Source organism: Chiroxiphia lanceolata, chromosome 3, assembly GCF_009829145.1.
Source record: "Chiroxiphia lanceolata isolate bChiLan1 chromosome 3, bChiLan1.pri, whole genome shotgun sequence".
Lineage (NCBI taxonomy): Eukaryota > Metazoa > Chordata > Aves > Passeriformes > Pipridae > Chiroxiphia > Chiroxiphia lanceolata.
The window spans coordinates 80467321-80492626 of record NC_045639.1 but is presented as its reverse complement, the minus strand read 5'-3'; the positions used below and the strand labels follow the sequence as shown (position 1 = coordinate 80492626).

Sequence of the window (25306 nt, the reverse complement as noted above, 5' to 3'; positions counted from 1 at the left end):
AATCTGCACATTAATGGCAAAGCATCCATTTGGTTCCCAAGTCATTTCTTGACACAGGGAAAACACTGCAGGGAGGGCTCTGGAGTATGTAATAATCCTCTTGCCCTCCCTGTCTTATTTACTGATCATTCCCTTCCTTTCTGACAGATGAAGTAAGACCATCTTGTGCATCAGTGAGAAGCCTGTAGCTGGATAAAAGTGAGCTGAGTTTACAAACTGTGGAATAACCACAATGCCATTATTAGAGCATTTTTCTTCTCACACTAAAGGAGTCAGTCACAGCAGGATATTTGCTGTAAGATTCTCTCCTTCATCTATTTATTGGATAGTTGTTGTAGTTCCATAACTTTGGAAGAATTTCCTGTAGCCTGAACTGAGAAGCAAGTCATCAGTCCTGGATCTCCTGATGAATCCCATGAGCGTGGGGTGCTGCCCAGTAGCCGATTCTTACATTTGTTCGGCTCGTGGGAAAATTACTGCATCTTTTTTTTCTTCTGTTTGCTTTTGCTTTTGCACACTGGCAGGATTTAGGGCTGTTGCAATGACTCATCTGAACATTGTACAAGGAGGTGCTCACCTGCAAAAAATATTAATGTTTCTGAATTATTATCAGGCCCAGTTACTACCTAGCTAAACCATGAAATAGCAGTGTATGCTTCTGGCCAAACTACAGCTCTTTTGAAACCTAACTCAGCAGGCATATGTGGCAAGTACTTGATACAGATCAAGTCTATGGTAAATTCTAGATTTGAGCAGATTTGTTAGAGGGATGATTAATGCTCTTGATGTGTGTTACTTTTATAAATGCCTTTGACTGAAATGTTAATGTAATGTTGATATTGTTTAGGAGCCTTAAGTAGTGATTCATCTGAACACAACTGAATAATGCACCTTTTGCAGGAGTTTCCAGTTGAGGCACTCGATGATGGTATGTCTGGAATCTCTCCACTCTCTCAGCACAGCAAATGCCAGAGCTCTCAAGGTTTGAAGGACAAATAATTTTTCTCTGCAACTTTTTTTGTAACGTGGCACATACAGTGTATCCATTGTGCTTGTTAAGGGATCCAGACTAACAATAGTGCATTTATTAACTGGGTTTCTATGCTTCTGGGTTTTTTTTTTCCAGAAATGTTTAAATGAAGGATAAACTTTTTGTCTGCCATGTTATCTGTGAGTGATTTTTTTCTATTTCTAAGTTAAAAGCCAAATTGGACTTCTTTGTCCAGCAAAATCTTGCCACCTTGGTGAAACACTCATCCCAGGGATAACTGTCATCTTCCCTGTTCTGAGTTCCCTGTACAATGAGTAAGTCTAATCTTCCTGCTAGGTAGCCTCATATTGTAGTGAAAGTCTGATATAGTGGCAACTGGGGGTAGACACAGCACTAATGTACCCAGATGTCCCTTCTTTACTGCAGAAAAATGTTGGAGCTGGGAGAAGAAAACAGAAGAGCAGTCTAAGATTCCTTTATCATATTCCAAAAACACCCTTAATGATATGTGAAACAGTTGCTATAGATGTCATCTAGGATTCCTTTAAATGTAAACTACTAGTCTGCACTGTGCCTCAACAAGCCTGTAGTGGTTATTTACCTACCACTTACAGAGGTTTCCAGAAGAGTCATGGAAGCTTAAATGGTGCTATCACTGCATGCTCTTGTGTTATTATGTCCTTAAAGCTGAGCTGGTCAGCGCTGGTGACCGGCACCACAGCTCTGTGCTCCAGGCAAGGCAGCACTTTTTGTTATGTGCAGGTTTGAGGAGGAAGAAGGAATAAAAATACTTGTACCAAAACCCTCTCAGCTTTGAAACTCAGTTTTATTGTGAACTAACAGACAAGCTGAAGAAGGTGGCATGACCCATCTGTCCTCAGAAAATGGATTTCTGACTGTGCAACTTCAGTGTCAAATAATAAAAGCCAATAGATTAAGTGTATTTCCCACTTGAAGGGGACAGGCCATTTATTCCTGTGTGAAGACAGGCTTTCATTGCACTGTTCCTTTGAAAGAACCAAGTGTAATCAAGCGTATGTTAGTTTCTGCATCAAGGTGCAAGGTAGTTTCAGGACTCTGAAGTGTAGCAAACAAAAACTTGAATCACACAGCTTATGTTTTAACTTCAGATGTGAGGAAAAGGTCACTAACTCAGCTTCTGCTTGGATCCTGCACTGTCAGCTATAAATCCCTGCACTTAGGTGTATCATCTTCAAAGAGATGTGCCTTAAAATGTTTATGGCAGCAGGAGACCTTCAGGCCAAGGGGCTGATGTCCACTCACCAGCAGGACACCGAGTCAGAGGAGGCCTGAGTGCAGAGACAGGCTAACTGAGCTGGAAGGTCTCTTTCAGATGAGCCATGAGTGAGAATGACTGGAGGGTTAGTAATTGCAGAATTCCTTGGTGAATGTGGCTGTGTTAATGGAGCTCAGACAGACTCTTCCTCAGCCCAGCATCTCCACTGGGCACAGGGCAATGGGCAAAGCTTCATAAAACAATGTTTTTTGCCATCCTGGCAGTCATATCTTCTGGGTGCAAGCTCTCTGTTCACCTAATGTGACTGCTAAGTGCTCAGGCTGTGCCCTAAATTCAACTGGTGAGTCACATAGGTGGTTCTAGGCTGTTTCCTCTTCAGCTCTGGGATGTAAGAGCACCCAGCTACTTTGTGCCCACTCGAGCAAAATGAGGGGATGTGCTCAGACTTGAGCAACCTGTTAAGTAAATCCTGTCTTCTGGAAATAGGTGGATAAAGAGGCGACTTCCTAAATGTGATAGTCTAATGTAATAGCAAACTCATCAAATAGCTGCTATGCTTTCCCATGAAGAAAGCACTAGGGTGTCAAACTTTACAGAAATTTAAAAGCAACTGTGTTGTTTCTAATGACTCTTCAAACTAATATGGAAAATCCTTATATTACAAACCTAGAAATCTTTTTACTGTCTCACTCTAAGTCAATGGCTCAGATACACCGCCAGGGGGAAGAGTTTGTCTGTCTATCAAGTACCAAGCCTCCATTCCTAGAACTATTGAAAATTTAATACTGATTCTGAGAAATCCAACTGTTTTGATTATGAAACAGTGTTCTGTTTCTTATTGATGACATCTGTTGGTATTCGATGTCGTCCATCTTGCCATGGAAGTTGGCATGATGTTTTCAGTAGGTTACAAATTAGGTAAATTATTTTTTGTGGTTTAATACAGACTGCAAACCTTCCTTGAAACTATGTTTTTCTTTGGAAAATAAACAAATGGCTGTCCTTCCTTCCTGCCTTCCTGCCTGCATCCCTTCCTTTCTGCCTCCCTCCCTTTCTGCCTCCCTCCCTCCATTCTTCCTTTCATAAGAACACTGCTGGCAGTTTGTAACTTTTGGATTCTAGTGCTATCTGAAATACAGGTTAATACTATTGAAATGCTTAAAACAATTTTAAAAATTAAATTCTCAATAAGCTAAGCTGCAAATGTATTGTTTTTTCTTTCCAGCCTGCAGCCTAAAAGTGTATAGGTAGTTGGATGTCTCCTGCTGGGATTTAAGAGCATGAGCTAGTACTGGTGGCTTTTCAGAAGCTCTGTATAATTTAAATTTTGCAAAAGGAATGCAAAATTCAGATGAGGAGAAGAGAGGTGTTAGGGTGTGTGGTATTTTAATTTAGGCTCAAGCATGTTTTTTCAGAGAGAATATCTACAGAGTCCTCACCTGCTGTGCTTTCATTTGTGCAGTACAGCAGGCTTGAAGCATGTGACTATTTTGGGTGAAATTAAACTTGAAGGCTCTGGGAGTGCCTCTGATGCACTTGAGCCACAAACATAGGACTAGCTGCTGAGACCAGAGTAAAGCTAGTCTGAAGTAGCAACTGCTGAAGTAGGTATGGTGTGGCTGTCTGGTCCTCAGCACCAAATTCTTTGCAGAGATTTTGCTCATTGCAGATGTTGACACGGACACGTGTTGAAATAGTCTGTAAAATGTCTTTAAAGAGTCTTTAAATTGTCGAGCCAAAATTGCACAATTATACAGGCTCTGCATAAATACTAAAAACCTGGACAAATCCTACCTGTAGTTTCCTGCTCTCTCTGAAAGTATTCATGAATTTGCGAAGCCTGTGAATTTGTCAGCAACAGCCTCGTACTGTTACAGAAGGGAAATTGGCTTTCTGCAGCTGCAAAGCTGCAAATTTCACCTCCATCTCTACTGCACATAGTATTTGGTTGAACTCTAAAATTGTCCACTTTTAACTGATAATCTTTTCGGGAGGAATTGTTACTGTCGCTGCTTTGAGCACGAAGTTTTATTACTGACTTTTGAAATTTGTAGAGACAAACCTGGCTATGGCACCTGCTCTTGTTTCTTCTAATTTCCAAAACTATATTCTTCTTCTCCTCTGGCTCCTCCCTACCTGTAGCTGCAGAACAGCTGGTTCTTGAGTGATTTATCAAGAAGCACAGAGGGAAATATCTGTGACCCTAAGCACACTAACGGCAACATGCTTCTGCTCCAGAAAGGGCCCTAAAAGCTTCTCATCCTGCAATTTGTGGAAAAAGAAGTCCAGTAGACACTTATTTTCTTGATGAAAGTCTTGGTATAATTAATGAGCTTAAGAGTATTGACTTTTTAAAATGCGAATGCAGAAGATGTATTAAGAAGTCTCGTTAGCTGTGCTACTAGAATGAAACCTAAGACTTCACAGTGTCCTTTGCAGGATTATTTTGGTGCCTGTTCCCCAGACCTTCTCAAAGTATATCCCACAGTTGATGCTGGGTCTCTTTACACTGTACCTTTGTACACACACTGGCAATGTGGTTATCATCCTGAAGCTACTTGCCAGGTAGCATAGTATAATCTTAATTTCACTGGTAAGAGTGACTTGTCTGAGATCACAGTGTAAAAAAATAATCTTGATCTCATCATGATTCTCAGTGGAGTTCCCTCTGTCTGACAGCTTAAACCGAAGGGATAAAAATCAAATCTGGTGTAGCCTGTCAGCTGTTGCCCCTGCATTCACTGTGCCTTTTGAGCTTACTTGATTGCTTTTTAGGGACATGGTTTTTAAATTTAATTAGTGTGCCATTACTCTTTCCTCTGTCTGACATGAAAAAGCTTGAATAAATTGTGTATTGACTAACTGAACCACTTACAGCAAGGCATTGCACTCATCCAGTGGTGTGCACACTGGTATGTGCAAGATTTGAGGATGAACTTGGGGCCCACTGGGCCGCTACACCTGGGAGAAATGCCACCTCCAGCCCCGAGCATGAGACCTGAAAGCAAATGTGACTCTCTTGTTCATGTTGCAAAGAAAAGTTTCCTCGTCTGTACTGCCTCTGCCTCAAGCACTTGCCATGTACCTCACAAACACGTTTTGTGTATACATGTACATGTGCGTGTATCTACAGATTGTATTCATTTATAGGTGTGTAGATACATTTGTCTGTACTGGGTCTGGCTGGGATGGAGTTAGCTTTCTTCTCAGCATCCACTGTGGTGCTGTGCTTTGGATATATGGTCTGTTGTTATGACATGGGTGTTTTGGCAGTGTGCTTGCATGGCTGGCTTCAAGGTTTTCTTCTTCCCATTCTATCCCCCCAGCAGGGGGGATTCATTCATAGAATGAATTGGGTTGGAAGGGAGCTTAAAGATCATCTAGTTCCAACTCCCCTGCCATAGGGCTATATATATTGTGTGTGTGAGTACTTATCAGTCCGGTGGAGTGCCACAAAAGATGATTAGGGGTTTAGAATGTCAGAGACTGCAGGAGCTGGGCCTGTTTAATGAGAGGGAATCTCATTAATGCATATTAAATATCTCAAAGGCAGGTGCCAAGAGGACGGTGCCAGACTCTTTTTGGTGGTGGCCAGTGACAGGATGAGGAGACAATAGGCAGAACAGGCTGGAACAGGCTGCCTGGTGGAGTCTCCCTCTCTGGAGACATTCAAAACCCACCTGGATGAGTTCCTATGTAACCTGTTCTAGGTGACCCTGCCTTGGCAGGGGGTTGGACTGGCTGATCTCCAGAGGTCCCTTCCAACCCTAACGATTCTGTGATTCTGTGATATTGAGGTACATACACCTATGCACAGTATGTATGCGGCTTTATGCATAATATGTATGTATATCTACGCACACCTACATGCAGCCATAGCTGCAGAGGTGCACATACACGATTTTTATGTGCACCTAGATGTTTATGTACACATACACATACATTTCTAGGCATCCACAGACGTGTGTTATATACGCAGGCATGTATGTTTTGCCCGCACACTGACATACATAATCCGTGTAAACGTGTTTGCCTAGGAACACCTCCGTGCTGTGCATGGACACCCATCCACGCTGCGCTCACACAGCTCTCCCGGCAGGCCGGACCGGGCCGCGTCCCCATGGCAACGCCCGGCGCTGGCGCTCGGGTGCGGCCGCTGCCGCTCTCCGCAGGCGGCCGGGGCGCGGGGAGCCCCGGGACCGGGTAGTTTTGGGGTCGGGAGAGGGTGCCCCGACAAGTGGCGACCCTCGGCCCCTCGAAGAGAAACGCTGAAGTAAATGTAGCCCCGCTAAGGTTTGTGCTTGCCCAGCATGTCCGGCGAGCTGACCGAAAGTTTCATCAAGGGAATAATCCGCAAAGTCGGACTGGAGTGCGCTGCCCGGGGACAAACCCTGTCTGAAACCTTGGTGGCGTTCATGGTAAGGGCGAATGAAGCGTTCAGGGGGTCGCGGCAGCTGAGGCTTTCAGGGGTGACCTGAGTTTTGGAATATCTTAGTTTCCATTTGCCTGCATTGAGAAATTTTAAAGGGGTGTTCAGCGACATTCAGTATAGGGTCCTAAAAACCTGAAAAAGTATTTTATTCCTCTGAAATGGCATGTATGTGAATGTAAAATCCCAAGAAGACTGCAAGTCTTGAGTCCCGGAAACGCTCTGAGCTCCAACTCAGAGCTCTTTCTTAGTTTTCTTCTACAGGCAGATAAACCATTGTTTTCTTTCTAAAGTGAAAAAGATAAGTGTTCCCAAGTTTTAATAATGTTTCTTCCCACTCTCGTAAATGAACAAAAAGGCATGACACATAGGTGAATGTTTATTGCAGCAGCTGTATTTATTCTTTGACATTTACCTCTTCCCTCTATTGTGAAGGATTATTTTGTTTGTTTCTCTGCTTAGGCGGGGCCAGGTGGTATAAATGGGCTGAATATTTGAAGCAGTGGGCTAAGATCCCATTTAAACTGAAAATGTAATGGAATCAGTCTCAGTGTTGTCCTTGGTAGACAACTATAAGTATCCTGAAAACATTATACACTTTGGCATCTCTTCAGAGGCACAGCACTGCTGCAGAATATATTCTGAATGTGCCTGCAAAGCTGTGTCTGAAGAAAGAAGGTGCTAGGTTCTTTCTTTATTGGTGATCAGCTCTTGATAAACTTGTATGTGAATGTAAATGATTCACAGTAGTACTGTTAATCTGCAATTTTTTCTCCCTAAAAGTGATGCTGTGGCTTTAGAAAATACATTGGGCTCAAAAGCAGCATGAATCAATTAAGCAGAAAAATTTTAATGAGTAAAAAGCCTGTACAAGTGGCTGGCAAGACACCCAGCATGAACACTAGTTGCAAGCATGCACATATTTTCTTGCATGCAGAACACTATGGATTTTTTATCCAAATGGTAGATGTTTATACTGATGCGTGTAACATCAAGTGAGAAGTTTATAAACAACTATGATGGATTTTCATAAAATGTTACTTAGGAAAATATTTTCCAGGTAATTTCTAAAGAAATCGTATTTAAATATTTCTCAAAGTTTGTCTCACAAATAGATTTTTTTTCACTTATGCCTGAGAAGTGAGATTGAAACTGCCAACACATAAAATGAAGTAAGTTTGTTTCATTATAAAAGATTGAAATGGGGGAAAAGAATGGTAAAGAAATATTGAATGCATCTGAGATTTTTCAGAAAATAAAAGGTTAGTTGTTAAGAGGATATTTTGAGATGTAAATTAATACCTTTCTTTTGGCAATCTCAAGGTGAGAGCTGTTGTTTTAGACCCAAGAAATGGCTTTAATATGGATCAAATCCTTACAGAAAAAGATGTGCAAGATCTCATCCAGGTAATTCTGACATGATGTTGCATCAGTACTTAGCTAAGACTATGGCATTATTTGCTACCTGTTCCTGTAACTAAAATGACATGATCACTTTCAAAATTTTAGTGCTACTTTATCCTCATGGTTCTGTAGCTAAAGACTGGACTATGTGTGTTCCTCATGTAAAGAAATGTCTTATAAATGCCTTATATAGAGAGAATGGTAGTGAGGGAGCTCTACAGCTGTTGTGAAACCTGTAGCACAGTCGCTGTCAGTTCAGAAGTTTCCCTAGAGATGAGAAAGAACTCACTTCTCTGACTCTCTTCTTTAGCTCTGTGTTACCAGACTGCTTGACACAACAAATCCATCCCTGAGCACAATTAAGATGCAAGTTTACTTTGATATGAACTATGCCAACCGAGGTAATTTTGAAAATATGTTTCCATAGAAGTTGATGCTGAGTTTAGAATTTAATAACTCTCTCTGTAGGGCTAGTAATGATTCTTGTTAAATGACTGTTGGCAGTAAAGCAAAATAAAAATCCCAGGAGAAATGTACTGCGTAGAGTATGATGTTTCAGTATGGATGTAGTAAAGAAAAAATGTACATTAGACTTGAGAGTACAATCTTCTCATCCTGTCTGAGAGATTTCCTGAATGTAATGTATTAGATTGCTTGAGAATAATTATGCTTTCAGGTGCAGTGGTTAGCTGCCTTCAGCAAGCAAATCTTGCACTGCACCTGTATGTCTGAAAGTACTCATAACTCCGCTCATGTATCCAAAAGAAAACTCAATGTTTTATCAGTATCCCTAATTGAGAGATATGAGTAATCTTGAACAATCAGTTGCAGTTTTAACCAAGTATGTTTTGGTCTTATCAGTGGTAATTTCATATGGTCTGAGAATGGGAATGTAGAAGAAAAATGAGGTGGGGAAAATGCCTCTGCTGCAAATGTAACTTCAAATCTCAGTGGGACAGTGGAGGCTGGCTGGGAAACAGAAGACACAGAACAAGAGTAGACGTTAAAAAAAAAACAAACCAAAAAACACTTTTCTGTGTGGGGAAATCATGAAAATGTTTTCTTGTTAGCATGGATCAAAGCGAAAAATTAATAACACTGGGAAGCTGCTCCTAAGTCCTATGGACTCTATAAGCTCAGTAAGTGCAGTAAGTTTCTGAGATCCTGAGTAGTGTTCAAATTTGAGCTTGTAAGTTTGTCTGAAATACGTGTGTCTGTGTGTCTGTGTGTCTGTGTGTCTGTGTGTCTGTGTCTGTGTCTGTGTGTTAGGACTTGTTGCAGTCAGAATTGTCCAGAGTGTCAAGAGACTTGCTGCCTAATTTTGCCTCAATAGTTCTCTGGACTCTACTGACTGATGTTAATCATGCTAATTATGTTAATCTTTAACTCTACCAGTTTCATTTCTAACAGTATGGTACTATGAACATCTCTTCCACATACCCGTGCTTCAGAAATCTTAATCTGACTGTGGAAATAAAATGCACCCTCTGTACAAGCCAAATTCCAAAGGATATAGATAGCACTTTTTAAGTGTCCTTCTTTCCTAGCTGAATTACTCCATGAGCAGCAGCGCATTCTGGAAGGAAAACTGGCTCCTGTGGTCAGAGATATCACAGATAAATGTCCTCCTGTGCAAGAAGAAATAGAGAAAGTGTATCAAAATATTGTTAGCTATGCACTGCTGAGCTCTGGCCTGGGATCCCCTACAGATATTGAGGCTGTCAGGGAGGTAACAGGTCAGTAAACTTCTAGCTCTAAAACTGGGCTTTTCTAATTGAAAAATAAAATTTCACCTTCTCTCTGATCTTTTGATACAAATGTGGTGAACTGTGATGAATGCTTACTACCCAAACTGTCACTGCTCAGACTTGAAGTGGAAATTTGCCATGGAATTCCTACTTTTTGCAGTTGTTTGAGAGAGGGTATTTTTGCTTATTTAATGATTTTCTTTCCTGTTCCCTCATATTGAGGTTTTTCTTCCCCTTTGTAATGGTTATAGCTGCCTTGCAGAGTGTATTCCCCCAGACAGAGATGACTGCTTTCATTTCACTCAATAAGAAGGACAAAGAACGACAGCTGAAAAATCTTGCCATGCTAGTCACAGGAATTCGGTTGTACAACAAGGAGTGCAGGAAAGGAGGAAGGAGCATTGATGACTGTAAGTAGACAACTGCTTTTGGGCTGTGTATTCTCAGTTTTTCCTTCCTGGCCTTCTTCACTGGAGCTGCTCCAGTAATACCCCATCTCACTAGATAAACAGCTTTGACTCAGGGCCTGTAAACCTGAAGAAAAAATACATATTTGCTACAATTAATGGGTTCCATGTAGACTACTACTTTCTAGCTAAGAGAGAGCCCTAACGTGGCTGATGTGTAAAGATTATATGTATTAACTTCATGCAAATAATTTACCTCATGATAAGTTGTTCCCAGATCCCTTGCCATTAAGTGAATTAAATATGTAATGTTTGCCTTTTAAAGCACCTAATTACAATCCATTTACAAATTTCTGTTGAGTATGTGTGATGAGAATTGATAGAAGTTGCTGGGCCATTATCTGTATTCTGGTAATCTTAAAATGTTCTCGAAAATCTTTTGCATTTTGAATCTTTCTGCTTCTTTAATAAGCAAAAGATGTCAATGACCATCCTGGATTTTTTCGAATGCTGTATTCAGGGTAGGGCAAGACTTTGATATTCCTTTTATTTTCTTTTGTTCCCCATCAGCCACATTATTTCAGCAAAGTTTACAATAATCAAATAAATGACTGGTCAGTGGAAATGTTTATGTGAACATCCATGTAGTATTGCAGCTCAGTGTGGAGACTTCTTTATAAGAAAGGTCTGCAGCCCAGTTGTAGGGGAAAACTTTTTATTTTAAAAGACCAAAGTTTCTGGAATAAAGGCTATAGCACATGCCCCTCCTGATAAGAAAGTCGTGCTTTATTGGAAAGCAAAGACACTTGCTGAGCTTGTGGTATTTTAAGTAAAGCAATGTACATAGGGAAAAAATATACCTACCATATCAGAGAAAGAAGTAAACAACTCTCTAGATTTTGGTGCTTTTTTTTTTTCCTCACATACCAAGCGACACATTAATGGTTTTCTATTTTTATAATACATTCTTTCCCACAAATGTCACCTTTCTGTGTTGTGGCTGTCTCTGTTTTAGGTTCACTGGGCCTGAGTTGCAGCATGAGGGAACCTTCAACTACTGTATTATACAAAAGGCATAATTAACAATGTGTTGTGGTCTTTCTCACTGTAATATCTGTGGGGTTTGTAATGGATTGGTGTAGATAATATGATTGTTGATCCTGTTACATTTGTTAGGTCACTCTAAGATGAACTTCCTTGTGCTGATCTGTTTACATATGACTTTTGAATAGATGGAAAAAACACAGCATGAATGCTCTTAGGTTAGGAAATTAAATGGATATCTTTATGATTAAGGACAGCAGTTAGACGACTGAAGCCTTAATTTCAGTGTTGGCAGCAGTCTTGCTGAGGTAGAGCTCTGCTTTGGCTTTTTCCCCTGTGTCCAGAAAAGAAAATCAGCCAAGTGCTAATCTCTCTTCACTTGTTGTTAAACTGCTTGTAATACCTTTGCCAATTTACCTCCCCTTATAGCTTGGTTAAATCTAGCCTTTCTATGCTCATGGGATTTTCAGAAGACATACCTCGAGCCTTATTACTGCTCTGCTGCTCACTGATGTTATTAGCATCAGAAATTCAACACACACAACAAAGAGCTACACTTCACAAATGTAGCTTGGCCTTCTTATTGTATTTCCTTGCACAGATGTCTGCTTAATAACACAACACATCAAAATATTCAGAGTAATAGTTGCATGCTGTCAATAATAAAATTGTAAAGAAAAAATTATTTGTCATATGTTGTATATCAGCTAAAATATGTTTTATTCACCTGTGCCATTTGGGGGAATTTGTGGGTTTTTTAAGTACTAATGCTGAACTTTAACAACTGCATAGGCATAACTTTTTGTGCTGTATCTCTCTTCTCTTTTTAGTAATAATCTTTGACTCATTCTTAGAGCATGTTAGATCTCAAAGTGCCCAGGAAATGGGAGGCCTGTTATTGTTATTAGTACTTCACAAATTAGGAAACTGAGAATTGAAAATGGTGCAGATTGCCTGAAGTCTATCAGGAAACCCATGTCAGTTATAGCAACAGAACTGCATCTACTATAAAGCAAATTTTTTTGCACTCCTTGACTTGACTGTGATATTTCCACACCTCTAATTCTAAATATTTGAAACTACTTGACTAGTAAGATACAGTGGTTGAATCTGGTATGTGAGTAGTTAGAAAGGCATGAATATAACGACAAAATTTAAAAACCAAAATTTTATTGGAAGACTACTGTGCTCGAATACTGCACTTTAATCATTTGATAATGATTTCATTAATTCTTTTCATACGTGTCTCATATTTGTTCTGTATGAATAGTGCCAGCCATTCTGAATGAAGCCATTCCATCAGCTACACAGGCTGTCGATGAAGGTCTTAATACCTGCCACATGCTAGCTCACAAGTACACAGCTCTGTTGGAATCCATGCAGGAAGACTCCCACAGATATATGCAGCTTAGTTCATTTAAATTAAAAGAAGCACTTTTCAATGTGAGACAATATGAGGCCTTCCTTTGCATCCTTATGGTGAGATACCATCATGTTATATCCTGTGGGTTTTTATTGCAGTTGGAATGTACTGAAGTTACCTACCATAGATAGTTTAGGTCAGAAAATACCTTTAAAATCATCTAGTCCAACCATTAACATGGGGCTGTCAAGTCCACCATTAAACCGTGTCTGTAAGTATGACATCTACACATTTTTTAAATACCTCCAGGGATGGGGACCCAACCACTTCCCTGGGCAGCCTATTCCAGTGCTTGACAATCCTTTCAGGGAAGAAATTTTCCCTAATATCCAACCTAAACCTCCCCTGGTGCAACTTGAGGCCGTTTCCTGTCATCCTGTCACTTATCACTTTGGGAGAACAGACTGCCCCCCACCTGGCTACAGCCTCCTTTCAAGTAGTCATATACAGAGAGAAGGCTCCCTCTGAGCCTCCTTTTCTCCAGGCTGAACTCAGCTCCCTCAGCTGCTCCTCATAAGACTTGGGCTCCAGATCCTTCACCAGCATCTTTGCCCTTCTCTGGACACAATCCAGCACCTCAATATCCTTCCTGAATTGAGGGGCCCAGAACTGGACACAGGATTCGAGGTGTGGCCTTGCCAGGGCCAAGGGGACTATTACTTCCTAGTCTTGCTGGCCACACTATTTCTGATGCAAGCCAGGATGCCACCTGGGCACACTGCTAGCTCGTGTTTAGCTCCTGTTGACCAGCACCCCCACGTCCTTTTCTGCTGGGCAGCTTTACAACTACTCTGCCCCCAGCCTGTAGCACTGCATGGGGTTGTTGGGATCCAAGTGTAGGACCTGGCATTTCACTTTGTTGAAACTTATACCATTGGCCTCAGCCGATAGATCCAGCCTGTGCAGATCCCTCTGCAGGGCCATCCTACCCTCCAGCAGATTGACACTCCCACTAACTTGGTGTCATCTGCAAACTTACTGAGGGTGCACTTTATCCCCTCATCCAGATCTAAAGATATTAAACAGGGCTGGCCCCAATGCGGAGCCAGCCACCAACTGGATTTAACTCCATTCACCACCACTCTTCTTGTTTGCATATTGATACTCCGCCCCAAAAGGTATGAGAGAAATAAATCATGTTAGTTTTAGTCTGCAGACAGCCCCAAAATTTATGGAATCATATTCAAAGAATATAATTTAAATTCTTGTTTTGTTAATTAAGAGCTTTTTGTTTGTCTTTTGAGAAACTGCAAGGTTTTATTAGTCTCTCTCTATACTATAAAGCATTGAAAAATATTTTTTTTTCAATTCTCTTGATTGTGAAAATGTAGAGAATTGTCTATAAAAATTACTAGTATACATGTTTGAGTGAAGTGCCTGGTTTTATACCTGAGCATTTAAGGAAAAATTTATTTTGTGGTAAGTTAGGGTGCATTTCATTCCTTAAAAGAGTTGTCTGAAAATAGTTGAATGAAGAGATACAAGTACAAGATACAAGAGATACAAATACTTATTACTAAATGCTTGATTTTTTGAGTTTTATACTTCTTACCTGAAATAAGTTCTCTTTCCAGTCTGATGCAATTACCAGTGCTCAAGAAGTTGAAACGTTGAGTGTTCAGTTTGCAGCAACAATGATGCAATTGAAAAACTCAGTGCAGGATAAGATTTCCGTAGATTCCAAAGAAGTTTTTGTAAGTATTATGAATAGAAAACCCTTTTTTTCTTCACTATAAAAAATGATGAAATTATTACAGAATACTTTGCTGGTGTATTTTTAATAGCTTGTGTTAAGAAAAAGGCTACATCATTTTCTTATTACTATAATAGCATCTGTGGTTTTTGAAGGGGCAACTAAAGTAGCAGTCTCAAGGCAAGAAAAAAGAAAGGAACAAAACGGGAGCAAAAGAACTAAATGGTATTTTACTGTAAATGTCTTTAATTATTTGCCAGTATTTGTAGATTTACAGTGATATTTTCCTTTTTTTGTGTGTAAATATTCTCTCCTGTTCCTTGCAGAAACTGTAAGAACATAATGAGTACAAAAACAGCACATCAGAGTGTGCTTCTTTAAAGTCCCTTCAGATAGCAATCCCTGTGATTACAGTATGACTCATTGATATAATTTTTCTAAAGAAACTGGGTTTCTGTGATGGGGGTTTCAGCCTCTTTTCCCCTCCCAATAGCTTCTGAACCTGTTGGCAAGTTTCAGTCATGTTTCTCAGACTCCAAAGATCTCAAAATATGTAATTTTCTGCACGTTTTCTGGAAAAAAGAGCAACTAGAGGGACACAATTAGAGCCTTCCTAAGATCAAGTGTGAAATGGTTTGTGGGCTGTCTGGCCAGTGAGCAGCCAGTGAAAGCACCTCTGCACAACTGATGTTATGTACTGTTTCACTCTAGTTGGGAGCTACAAGATATTGGGAGAAGAGGATCCCTGATGACCCTGTGAAAACCTGGGATTATTATGCTGGCATGATGTAAAGGAAATGGAAGATAAATATGCCAGAAACCATCTTCATTAAATTTGCTTTTCATGGAAGAGCTCGTTATTTTGTATGATATGTTTATCATTTTAATTCCTTGTAGTTAGCTGCTGAACCAGCATGCAGTTTGTGCATAGGTTATTTTTCATCATTCTAAGCTGATTATTAGAAGGCAAAAAAAAGTCTACTGTGGAGGAGGGAGGGAGGAAGGAAGGAAGATCATGGCCCCACATATACTCAGAGTACTTTTTACACTTCCCAGAAGGGCATCTGAGCTGGAAACTCATGGGAATGGCACTTTAACTGAGGTACATCTCAGATGTGGTCTGACACTTCAATTTATGTATGCTTGTGATTTTATAAACCAGATGTTCTCAACTTGAGAACAATTTCCCCTCTTGTCCAGAATCTCAGAGCAGTTTTTCCTCTTTTACTGTTTCTTCATGGGACTTAACTGATATATTTTACCCTTTCCCCTAGAAGCTGTCTGCTGTTGTCTGCTGCCTTCCTAGATTTTTTTTCTCTCTTCAGGTGGTTAGTTGATTTTTCTTCTCTGCTGAAGACACAGTATGTAATGGCTTTTGATTTCAGGTCTTTTTCAATTAGAGATTTCTCTATTAAGACACCATTTAAGTAATTTTTCTTGCCTTCAGCTAGTTACTGAGGAGCTGAATCCTCTGCAAAGATAGAGAAGCAGGGCATTCTGCCTTTTAAAATGCATAGGATAGGGCCTATATTTGTAGTGAACATTTGCTTTATGAAACGCAATACATTTCATTTCATTAATATTCTTTGTTTATTCTAGTAAGACTGATTTTGATCTTGCTGCCCTTCCTTTAGCTTTTTTCCTGTTTGTGACTGCAACATTTCCACAGCATTAGTGATGCCGATGAATTCCAGAGCTGACCCTGTTGGCCGCTCTTATAATAATGTTGTTAATATGCATAAAATACGTTGTTAAGTGCGCATTTCAGATTTGTTGTCTCTCTTCCTGTAAATGCTTTCTGTGTGTTTAGATGTAACAGGACACATTTTATGTCACTGTCATTGAAATCAGCATTTTTATCTAAAGCTTATAGGCTTCTTCTGTATGTGTGTACACCCGTATGTCAGCATTGTTGCTGGGAATAGCAGCTTCCAGTTTTGCCCTGAACCCTCTGAGGAGACCTGCACCCCTTTAATCTGACACACATGATGCCCTGAGGGCTGTGGTACCAAGACACTCTGGAAACAGGGCAGGCAAAATAACAAAACCTGTTAGTTTGTAAGTCTAGGTATGGGTTTACCTCATTTACTAACTAATCAGGTATGTTTCTTCTGGGACTTATTCCTGTATACCTTATTTTCAGTTATATAACTGTATGGCCAGTGAAGTGCTCAATTCCAAGCATGGTCTCAGAGTTACATATTTGGGAAAGTCTTTGGAGTAAAATGTAGAAAAGTATCTTTCTGGCCTATGGCTCGACATGTTGGATATATGTGCTTTGGATGTGCTTCTGATGGAAATTCCTCTTAAAATGTTCAGGAGTTCCCCTGAAATTTCTGGTTGCTGAAGGCCTTGGAGATCAGCCCTGCTTTGTTCATAGCAGAGATTGTTGTGCACAGCACTTGCGTTACGCTGCAGACACAAAACAAATCTGGATTTCAGATAATTTTCTTTATGTTCTAGCCTCTCTTCCTTGAACTTTCTAAACTCTGGACCAGCTTTCAGGATGAAATGCTACTGCTAAGCTTCCTCACAAGTATGACTAGCAATCTCCAACAGTTCTTGGAAATCCAGTCACAGCTTTTTCCTGAGGAAGTGCTAACATCTTTTCTGGAAGGAGTGACTGTGAAAAGTGATGAGGAAAGGATAAGAGAAACCATGGGTATGGAAAGTTAATACTTTTTTGTTTTCCTTCACTTGATTTTTTAATATTCAGAATTTGCACAGTAAATTAAAATAAGTCCACTAGTGTGTAGATTTATTTTTTCATGTAGTGTAGCTTGGGATTTTATTTTTGCATATAAAATTAAAATATAGCTACTAGATACAAACATACCTTACATAAATGGCGGAATGATCAGAGAATATTTATACTTTTTTATTATTTCTTAAGTTTATTTATGCCTTTTTATACTTTCAGAACTTCTGAAATGGAGAGAGGGTGATAAACAAGCTAATTTAATGGGGCTTTGGTTACCAGAAGTGTTTGTTTGTAAAATGGTATCTCTAGGAACCAAGTTTTACACCAGGGGATTTGTAATGCATGGGTGGTTGAAAACAAAATAGAAGAATAAGATACTACCTTCCTGTTGTTGTCCCCTGTTTTTAAAGAAAAATAACTAAAGAAGGCTCCCACAGGACTGATTTTTGAGTAGGTTCTCTTTAAAGGCAGGACTAATTTTGGTTTTTGGGATCTTGGCACTGCAGGACATCCTGTGAAAACCAGAGTAATCTAGTCATTCTGTAACATTACTATATTTTAAACACCTAATGTTTTGATGCTGAAAATCCTTCCTTTCTTAAATCATTTTTAGGAACCAGAGTGAATGTTTCTGATTTCAAGAACCAAGAGTGGCTTTTTCCAGAGACTACTGATAATTTTGATCAGTTGCTAATCCAGTACCATAGTTTCTGTGCACATGCAATTGGTGTGAAAGGCCTCACCCTACCAGGTATGTTTTGTAATTAGACATTTTCCATACTATATATGTGTACAAGTACTAGGGAAAATTTAAAGGTGTTCTGAATGCATCCTCTTACATCAAAGGTGGAGTACTGTATTTCCACGTTTGTAATTCTCACCCCAGATAACTTATCTCCCCTGCTAAAGAATTTTTTTTTTAAAATACACAAATAAAGTGCCCTAAATAGGAGGCAGGAGGGCTTCAAGAGAAAGTAGGCATGAGCAAGCAGAGGCAGCAACAAGATGGGATGGATAAATGTTTCTTCCTGCTGTATATGCATCTGTATAACCTACACTGCAGCTGAATACAGGTTTGTTTGCTGTTGTTAGTGTGCTGTAATACAGGCATAGAAAAATGGTCATTCCTTCTATTTTGTGTATGCCTGGGTTGCAAACACATCCGTTCGTGGCTACATCGTATGTATTTTAAATAGTCATTATAAAGTAATAAAAATCTTCTTTGAAAAGAATGCAAAAGTGCACTTGATTAAGCTAACTGATCACAGGAAATTTTTTTGTCTCTTCTAGGTTCATTTGTCTTGAAAGCATGCCTTATTTCAGCTACCTCAGCCCATATTTTCTGTCTCCCTATCCTTTATAGAACCTATCTATATAGAATTTTCTTAAGCCTACAGGAGGTTGAGAGGAAAATATTGCCATTACTTGGCAGTATGAAAGAATAGATATTTTAACAGCAATGTGAATTACTTACACTTACTTAGTATTGCATATGAGAACAACTGTCCTGAGTTGGACTGAAGGTCTCTCTAGCCCTGTATCTGATCACTGGATGCAGGCAGGGATGACCACTTAAAGTTTATAAGAAATGAAGTAGGAATGATCCTTCCTTAATTATATCCTTCCCTGTTCTAGCAGTTAGTGGCTATGGGATTTCCTCAGAAAAATGTTGAGTCTGTAAGCTTCTGTTGAATAATTCTTCATACAGGTTTTTCATTTATCTAATTGATTTTTGAATCCATCTCGAGTTTTCCATGGGATATTCTTATTGTCAAGAGCCCCACAATTTATAATTATATATGCTATGAAAAGGTACCTCTTTTTGAGATGGCTTTAAGCTCTGGCTGGATAATTTCATCAAGTCATAGTAGTCTTTCTATTAGGAAAATTAGCAGATAGTAATTTATATTGCACACAATTCATGGTTTTATTACTCTATATCATATTATTTCTTTTCAGTTGTTTCTTTTTAATGTTTAAGAGGCCTCTTTCTTTAACTTTTCCTACTGCGAAAGATATTCCAAGCCTCTAATCACTCCCAACTCCCTTTTATTTGTTCTGTTGCGTTGGAGCAAAATATATTATTATAAGTGTAGCATACAGGTTGTTGTAATGCTGGTTTTCTTCTCCTCCTCTGCTTGCATCCTAATAATTCATGATATTATTTTTGTTTTTTTGACTGCCACTGAGTAGTGTCATTTAGTATTTTCAAGGCACTGTCTATAATGATTCTAGATCTTTCCTGGGCAATGATGTCTGAAGCAGAGCCTGCCACTGTCCTTGAACTCAATTTGTGCTTTCCTATTTGGCCTTTATTGACACTTCACTTTCTCTGTTAATTTATTGTTCAGCTTCTCAGCTGCTTTATCTGCTTCTCCAGTTAATTTCAGTGTTATGCCCTTTGGTATAGATGCACCGCTGATCTACAATCAGGTATTTTCTGGAGATTATAGGGGGAACATTTGTGAGTGTAGACTGGTTTCTTATGCCTTTGCTATAGATATTTTGTCTTTTGTTTTTCTGAGACATACAGTAAGCCATACAGGATGTGAACTGATCAAAAGCGGTTACACTGACGTAAAAAATATTTAAAAAGCTTTCTTTCAGAGCTTATTCTGATTTCAGAAAAAGAAGGAAGTTGAAACTGACTTGAGGGAAACACAGAATCTTGATTAAAAATGTCTTTCGTATTGGATATCATACTGTTCGGTATTTTATTTGGTGGGTTTTATTTTGGGCTAGTTTTTTCCTCTTTTTTTAGGAAATCCTGCTATTGGAATATTGAAGCATAAGGCGAAATGTTATGTTTTCAGTTCCAAAGAAGCTGCATACACCTTTGCTCAAGATCCAGATAAATTCATTCAGCTGAATGTAGAAAAAGCAAAAGAATATGCAGAGCTAATTCAATTGCTTGAGCTCCATCATCAGTTTGAATACCTTTTTCCTCATACACAGGTACGCACTGCCCATACCTCTTGCTGAACAGCTGTTGGGTCACTGGTTACTCTGTCCTTTCTAGAACATAAAGAGTATAGAGGGTACACATCTTTAGGAAAGAAGTAAAATCATCTCCCTGTCATACAGAATGTCTGAGGGTCCATCTTTTCCAGGTCTTCAGAGCACTGAAGAAACATTTTCACTTAATGTCATTCTCACCTTATCTCTTCATAGAAGAATATGTATATCCAAAGGATTGTGGCAGCGATGAAGCTGTCAGTTCATAGCTTAGGAAGGTCTTGTGTCTGATGTTTCTTTTCCTCATTTTTGAAAATGTAGCTTAAAGAGACAGTAAATAAATGCAACAGAAGACAAGTCAGATACCATATTAACTGAAGTTTTAGCTTATCAGTCCATCAGTGTGTTCTGGATGAGGGTGTAGTGATATCTGAGGACAGAAATTATGGAATATGTTACAAAATAAAAGGGGACTCATTAATAATGGATGTGACAGTGCTACTATGTGAAAGCCAAATACTTGATTTGGATTCATAGACATTATCTGTGATTCACTGTGAATTTTAGGTCCCTAGCAGTGGAAACAATGTAGTCTTGAACTGGCCCTTAGTGTGAAAGATATAGTTTGTATCCTGGCTCTAGCAGAGATGTAAGCACTTTTCCCAGTTATGAATTGTGATATTCAGTCCATTCATAAAGACAAACTGAAGTGCCTGCATCATAAAATACTAGTGGTGGTAGTGGTGGTGGTTGGACACCTTTTTACCAAAATCCAATGATTAATCACTCACTCAGGATCTGGGAGTCTGAAATTCAGCTGTGGCCTCTGCCTATAGGGTTTTCTCTCAGAAATTAAATCCATCAAATAATTAATGGTTTCTTCTTTTTTAGTGAGGGCAAGGGAAACAAAAATATTCTTGAATGTAAAAATCTTTATGTGGTTTGCAGGTCTCTATTTGCTTTTAAAAAGTAGCATATCCATATGCTATTTCTCCTAGATGTCTGTATTTTTCTCATTAATGCCTTGCCTGGTTTTGGTTGGGTTTCTTTTTTTCATCCAGGCCAGAAACGCAGACAAATGTTTGATGAAACCAACTGCAAAATGTGACAGTAGTACTCAAACTGATACTCATATCTTGCCTCCAACTATCGTGAGATCCTATGAATGGAATGAATGGGAAATGAGAAGAAAAGCTATAAAATTGGTTTGTATTGTTATTATCAGATTTTCATTGTTGGATAACAAAGCTGAGAATAAATTATTCTAAACATTTGTTCTTTGAAAAATAAATCCAACCTTTTATTCGAAGACATAAACTTTGTTACAACCAGCTCAATATTTTTTTTCCTGGTAATTTCTTTCCTTACTTCTAGACTTTCTTCTTCTCTCAGTTTTTCCATATTTTTCCTCATTTTTTGACCAGTGCTTCCACTGATATATCTATTAATTCCAAATTTTTCAGTTGCCTTTTTTATGTAATAACAGTTTGTTGTTTAGCATTGAATATTAAAGTTGTTTTTCTGCACTCAAATCAATTCAACAGGTTGAAGATACTACCATATAATTCCTTTATAAGAAAAAAATAATAATGGTTGCACAAAGGTTTGGGTCATGAAAACTTTATTGCAAGTTGAATAATTTATATTAATATTTGTCACCATGAAGTAAGAGGAAGAAAAATGCAGTAATTGGCAGGCAGAATGATAAGGAATACCTTTGGATATGTTTGACCCTGCAGAAGTTTTCTTTGAGCTAATTTTTCATCTTTGAAAGGTATCAAAGCATGAGGGCCTTTTTTTAGATTTTTGTTAGATTATTTTGGTAATGAAATACTTTATATTTTATCCTGGTTCTGTGTGTTCACTAAAAGCAATTCTTTTCTTGAAAAAAAAAAATAAAAAAAAAATTCTTCTCTCATGTAGGACCAGAGAGGTAAGAAACAGAGCCAATAGGTTTTCTGCTGTATATATAAGCCAGAGGAAATGTCTGTTATACTGTCACGGTGATTTTCTGATGGATTGGAAATCAGAGTCCATCCGCAGAAGGGTGACTGCATACATAAATAAAAGCTTTTCAGTCAACAGCATATATTTCCAAAGCTTCTTTCTAGGGTTTGCCAGCACACACAGTTGTCAACGTACAGCACCTGATTTGCACAATTCAGTCAAAATGAACTTGTACGTACAGGGAGTATTGCAGTTACCAATATCAACTGGACACAGATACTGCAGGGTTCTTTTTTTTCCTTCTGTGAACAGATGCCCTTTGGAGGCCTGTGGTCTGCTGGGCAGCCTATTTCCTTTCTGGGTATTTTTTTGCCATCAAATCTCTAACATTATATAAGGAACCCAAAATTTTGGACTGAGGAGTCTTCCCACTGTTGACTGGCTTCTAAAGGATTCTAAGAAATAGTTGTTACTGAGGTGTATAAAGAGGCCAATTAGGTTTACAAGAGGCCTAACTAAAAGCCTCTTTTCCTTCTGTAAAGGACGAAAGTACTTAAATAAATGTAAGATGTGGTCAGTGGTTTCTCTTTAGCATAAGCAAAAGTGGATGTTTCCCAATAGCTGATCACGAAGATCATACGCAAACAAATTAGTCTGAAATATTTAGAGAAAATACTTTAAAGTACTAAGGGTATTTTAGCCTCAACTGTCCATATGAGAGATTAGTGATGTGAAGTTGAAATAAAAAGTCCCAGATGCCTGCAAAAGTGTTTTCTCTACAGTAACTGGCAATATGGAGGTGATAAAACATTTAGAGTCAAAATGCTAAATGAACAGAAATAGTTTACCAGTGCATCGGTGAATTTGATAGGGGAGCATTGGACATATTTGCTGGTTTTGTTAGAGGATGAGCTCAGATGCCTTTGGGGTTTTTTCCTGTTGCTCATACTTAGCCAGAAAAGTTGTAGTGGTATGAAATGTTAAACTATTACTTTGTTAATACACCTATATGCTGTTAGAAGTAAAATTTTCAGCTCACATATGTTTCTCTGTGCAAGCACAGTTCCTTGCAATAGCATACATTCAGCTTTCAAGAGAGGTAAACTTGTAGAGAACCAGTATCTCATGCCCACTCTTGTTTTAATTGTCATTAAAGCATTCAGAAAAAAAGACTTGATATATTGTCTTTCTTCACATGCCATTTTATTGTCGTTTTCTGTATGACTATGCGCATAAAATTCAGTTGTAGATTAAGGTACCAGAATGTGTCTACAGGCAAGTGTTTCACCTTCCATTCAGCTGACGAGAGACATCTCGTCATGATTTACAGTGTTTTACATAGTTGCTGACATGGCTGAGTGTAATAAGGAACACGTTGTTGTCTCAAGTGCTGGCTTTGTAATATTAACAGTTTGTGAGAAGAGGTTTTGTGATTCTATCAGTAGCAATTCCTATGACTAAACAGAGTTTTAATCATAAATTATCTTAACTTTTGCCCCTTGTCAAGGGGTTAGTGAGCAATGTCATGAAAGAAGGCATTTTTCCCTTTTATCTGATGCTTTATGATACCAACCTGCAAACCTCATTACATTTTGTAGAAACTAGACAAATACCGGAAGAGCTTACCATAAAAACATTTTATTCTAACAGAAAAAAGCCTTCAACACCTAACAAAATTTTCCAGGACAATGACCAGTGGAAAATAGGAAATTGTTAAGAGACTCACTTAAAGCTGTGTTCTTACACAACTTACAGTGCTGTTCACACATCCTGTTAGTTCAGGAGTTATCAAATCCCAGTCACAAACGTGTATTGGCAGAAGGACAAAGTGGGCCGTGTTCCAGGTTTGTGAAGCCCGTAGATGTAAAACAGACAAACACACCTAAGTATATACTAGTGCTAAAATGTTCAAACACAATTTTGCTTAATCTGATTATTTTTCTGTCTTTAGGCCAATTTACGTCGCAAATTAACTCACGCCATGCAGACTGATCTCAGCCATATGAAAAGAGAGAACTTCACCCAAGTGTACTTGCCAAAAGGTGTCGGCACCCAGACCAAGCGTGACAACTCCAGCAATGTACCCAGACCACAGATCTTCTTGAAAGGTCTCCGAGGACAATCCTCTCCCACTACTCATATGGTCAAAGTAGACTTAACAAGAGCAGTAGATGAAACCTAAGTGGAAATGAGAAACCGAAAGACACATATTGAATGTGTATATAAAAATCCCTGAATATATCTGAATTAAGGTATTAAAGATTTTGCTGTGTCTGTTGATTCCAGGAGCAGTTGGTTTGTTTCATTTATCTTATCTATTGTGGCTGCTGACTGGTCTTAGGTGATAGAAATTATAAGCCTGAAGCACCCAGATTTCAAACAGCTTTTTGGATCAAGATGTTCCCATGGACTTTCACTAAACTAACATTTAAATGTGTAGTGTATGCTCTGGGATTTTCTTGAAGTTTTAGTACAACTTTTGCTTGTTGAAACGCTGTCATTAAGTGAAATAAGAGAGTCACACATTTGTCACAGCTCCAGCCTTAGAGTAGAATTGTCAGGAAGGTAAAACCAGCAAAATAGAACCAGTCTGGGTCCTTGGGCCTGCCTGTTTGTGCTGGTGTTAACCCAACCCAATGAGTGTAACCCATTGCAGGGACGTTGAGAAAAGGGAATCTATTTTGGATTGCTCTGGCAGCCCTTTGGATCTCTAGTAATTTCTGTAATTGTTGGCTAAACAGTGTGCTGGGAAGCACACTGCAAACCATAGGAACTTCAGGGCACCTTTTCGAAAGCTCTGTTTTGTTTGTGTTTGAAAAACTAAAACGAAACAGGAAAAGGTTTTTAGCTTTATGTCATTGTGGCAGAGAAATATGTGCCAGGCCTGATCAATGCAACTGCAGCCAGTATTTCTGTATGTGAAAACTCGCATCATTTGAGCTTTAAGATGAAACATCTTCTCAAATGGAAGCAGGGGATACTTCAAATCAGAGATTCTTTTCATGACAACAAAGAGCTCCACAAGTTGCTATCTGCAAAATGTCCAGGTGCAGAACTGTGATTGCATAGGGTGTGCTAAGGTTTCTAAACCTCTTTTTTTTGTGTGCTGTGTTTCCTGGTCATTGTTACACAAGCCTGTGACAATGAAGCTCGAAGATTGAAGCTGCTGAGTGATTTTTCTGGGGTATTGTGCAGGACAGCATTCTCTTTTTTTTTTTAACTGTTTCCAAGGTATCTGGCTTCACTTTTAAAAGTAATACAACTGGGACACAAAGCATTATTTAAAAAACCAAAGGAGCAGGAGGG

At 39.0% G+C, this 25306-nt stretch overlaps 1 protein-coding gene and 1 long non-coding RNA gene across 3 annotated transcripts; one reads left to right on the top strand and one right to left on the bottom strand.

Moving 5' to 3' along the window:
- Positions 1–497: 497 nt before the first annotated feature.
- On the bottom strand, positions 498–6332 carry LOC116784527. The gene is made up of 3 exons (XR_004356110.1): positions 6260–6332; positions 5125–5247; positions 498–577 (listed from the first exon to the last, which is right to left on the bottom strand). It is a non-coding gene; the product is annotated as an uncharacterized LOC116784527 (long non-coding RNA).
- A 70-nt stretch (positions 6333–6402) lies between these two features.
- Positions 6403–24280, top strand: CFAP206 (cilia and flagella associated protein 206). Of its 2 annotated transcripts, XM_032681948.1 has the most exons (12): positions 6404–6667; positions 8002–8085; positions 8393–8483; positions 9630–9818; positions 10082–10240; positions 12552–12760; positions 14279–14398; positions 16861–17059; positions 17712–17849; positions 19860–20053; positions 21115–21258; positions 23952–24280. In XM_032681948.1, the coding sequence occupies exons 1-12, from the start codon at positions 6560–6562 to the stop codon at positions 24180–24182; spliced, it is 1866 nt and encodes a 621-aa protein (XP_032537839.1). In that variant the 5' UTR covers positions 6404–6559; the 3' UTR covers positions 24183–24280. The 2 variants fall into 2 exon arrangements, with proteins under 2 accessions (XP_032537840.1, XP_032537839.1); XM_032681949.1 differs by lacking the exon at positions 9630–9818 and having other exon boundaries at positions 6403–6667.
- Positions 24281–25306: the final 1026 nt, after the last annotated feature.

Coding starts and splice junctions, on each gene's coding strand:
- CFAP206 (XM_032681948.1), top strand. CDS start 6,560: ATGTCCGGCGAGCTGACCGAAAGTTTCATCAAGGGAATAATCCGCAAA. Junction 8,484..9,629: donor TATGAACTATGCCAACCGAG/GTAATTTTGAAA, acceptor CTTCTTTCCTAG/CTGAATTACTCCATGAGCAG. Junction 21,259..23,951: donor GAAGAAAAGCTATAAAATTG/GTTTGTATTGTT, acceptor TTCTGTCTTTAG/GCCAATTTACGTCGCAAATT.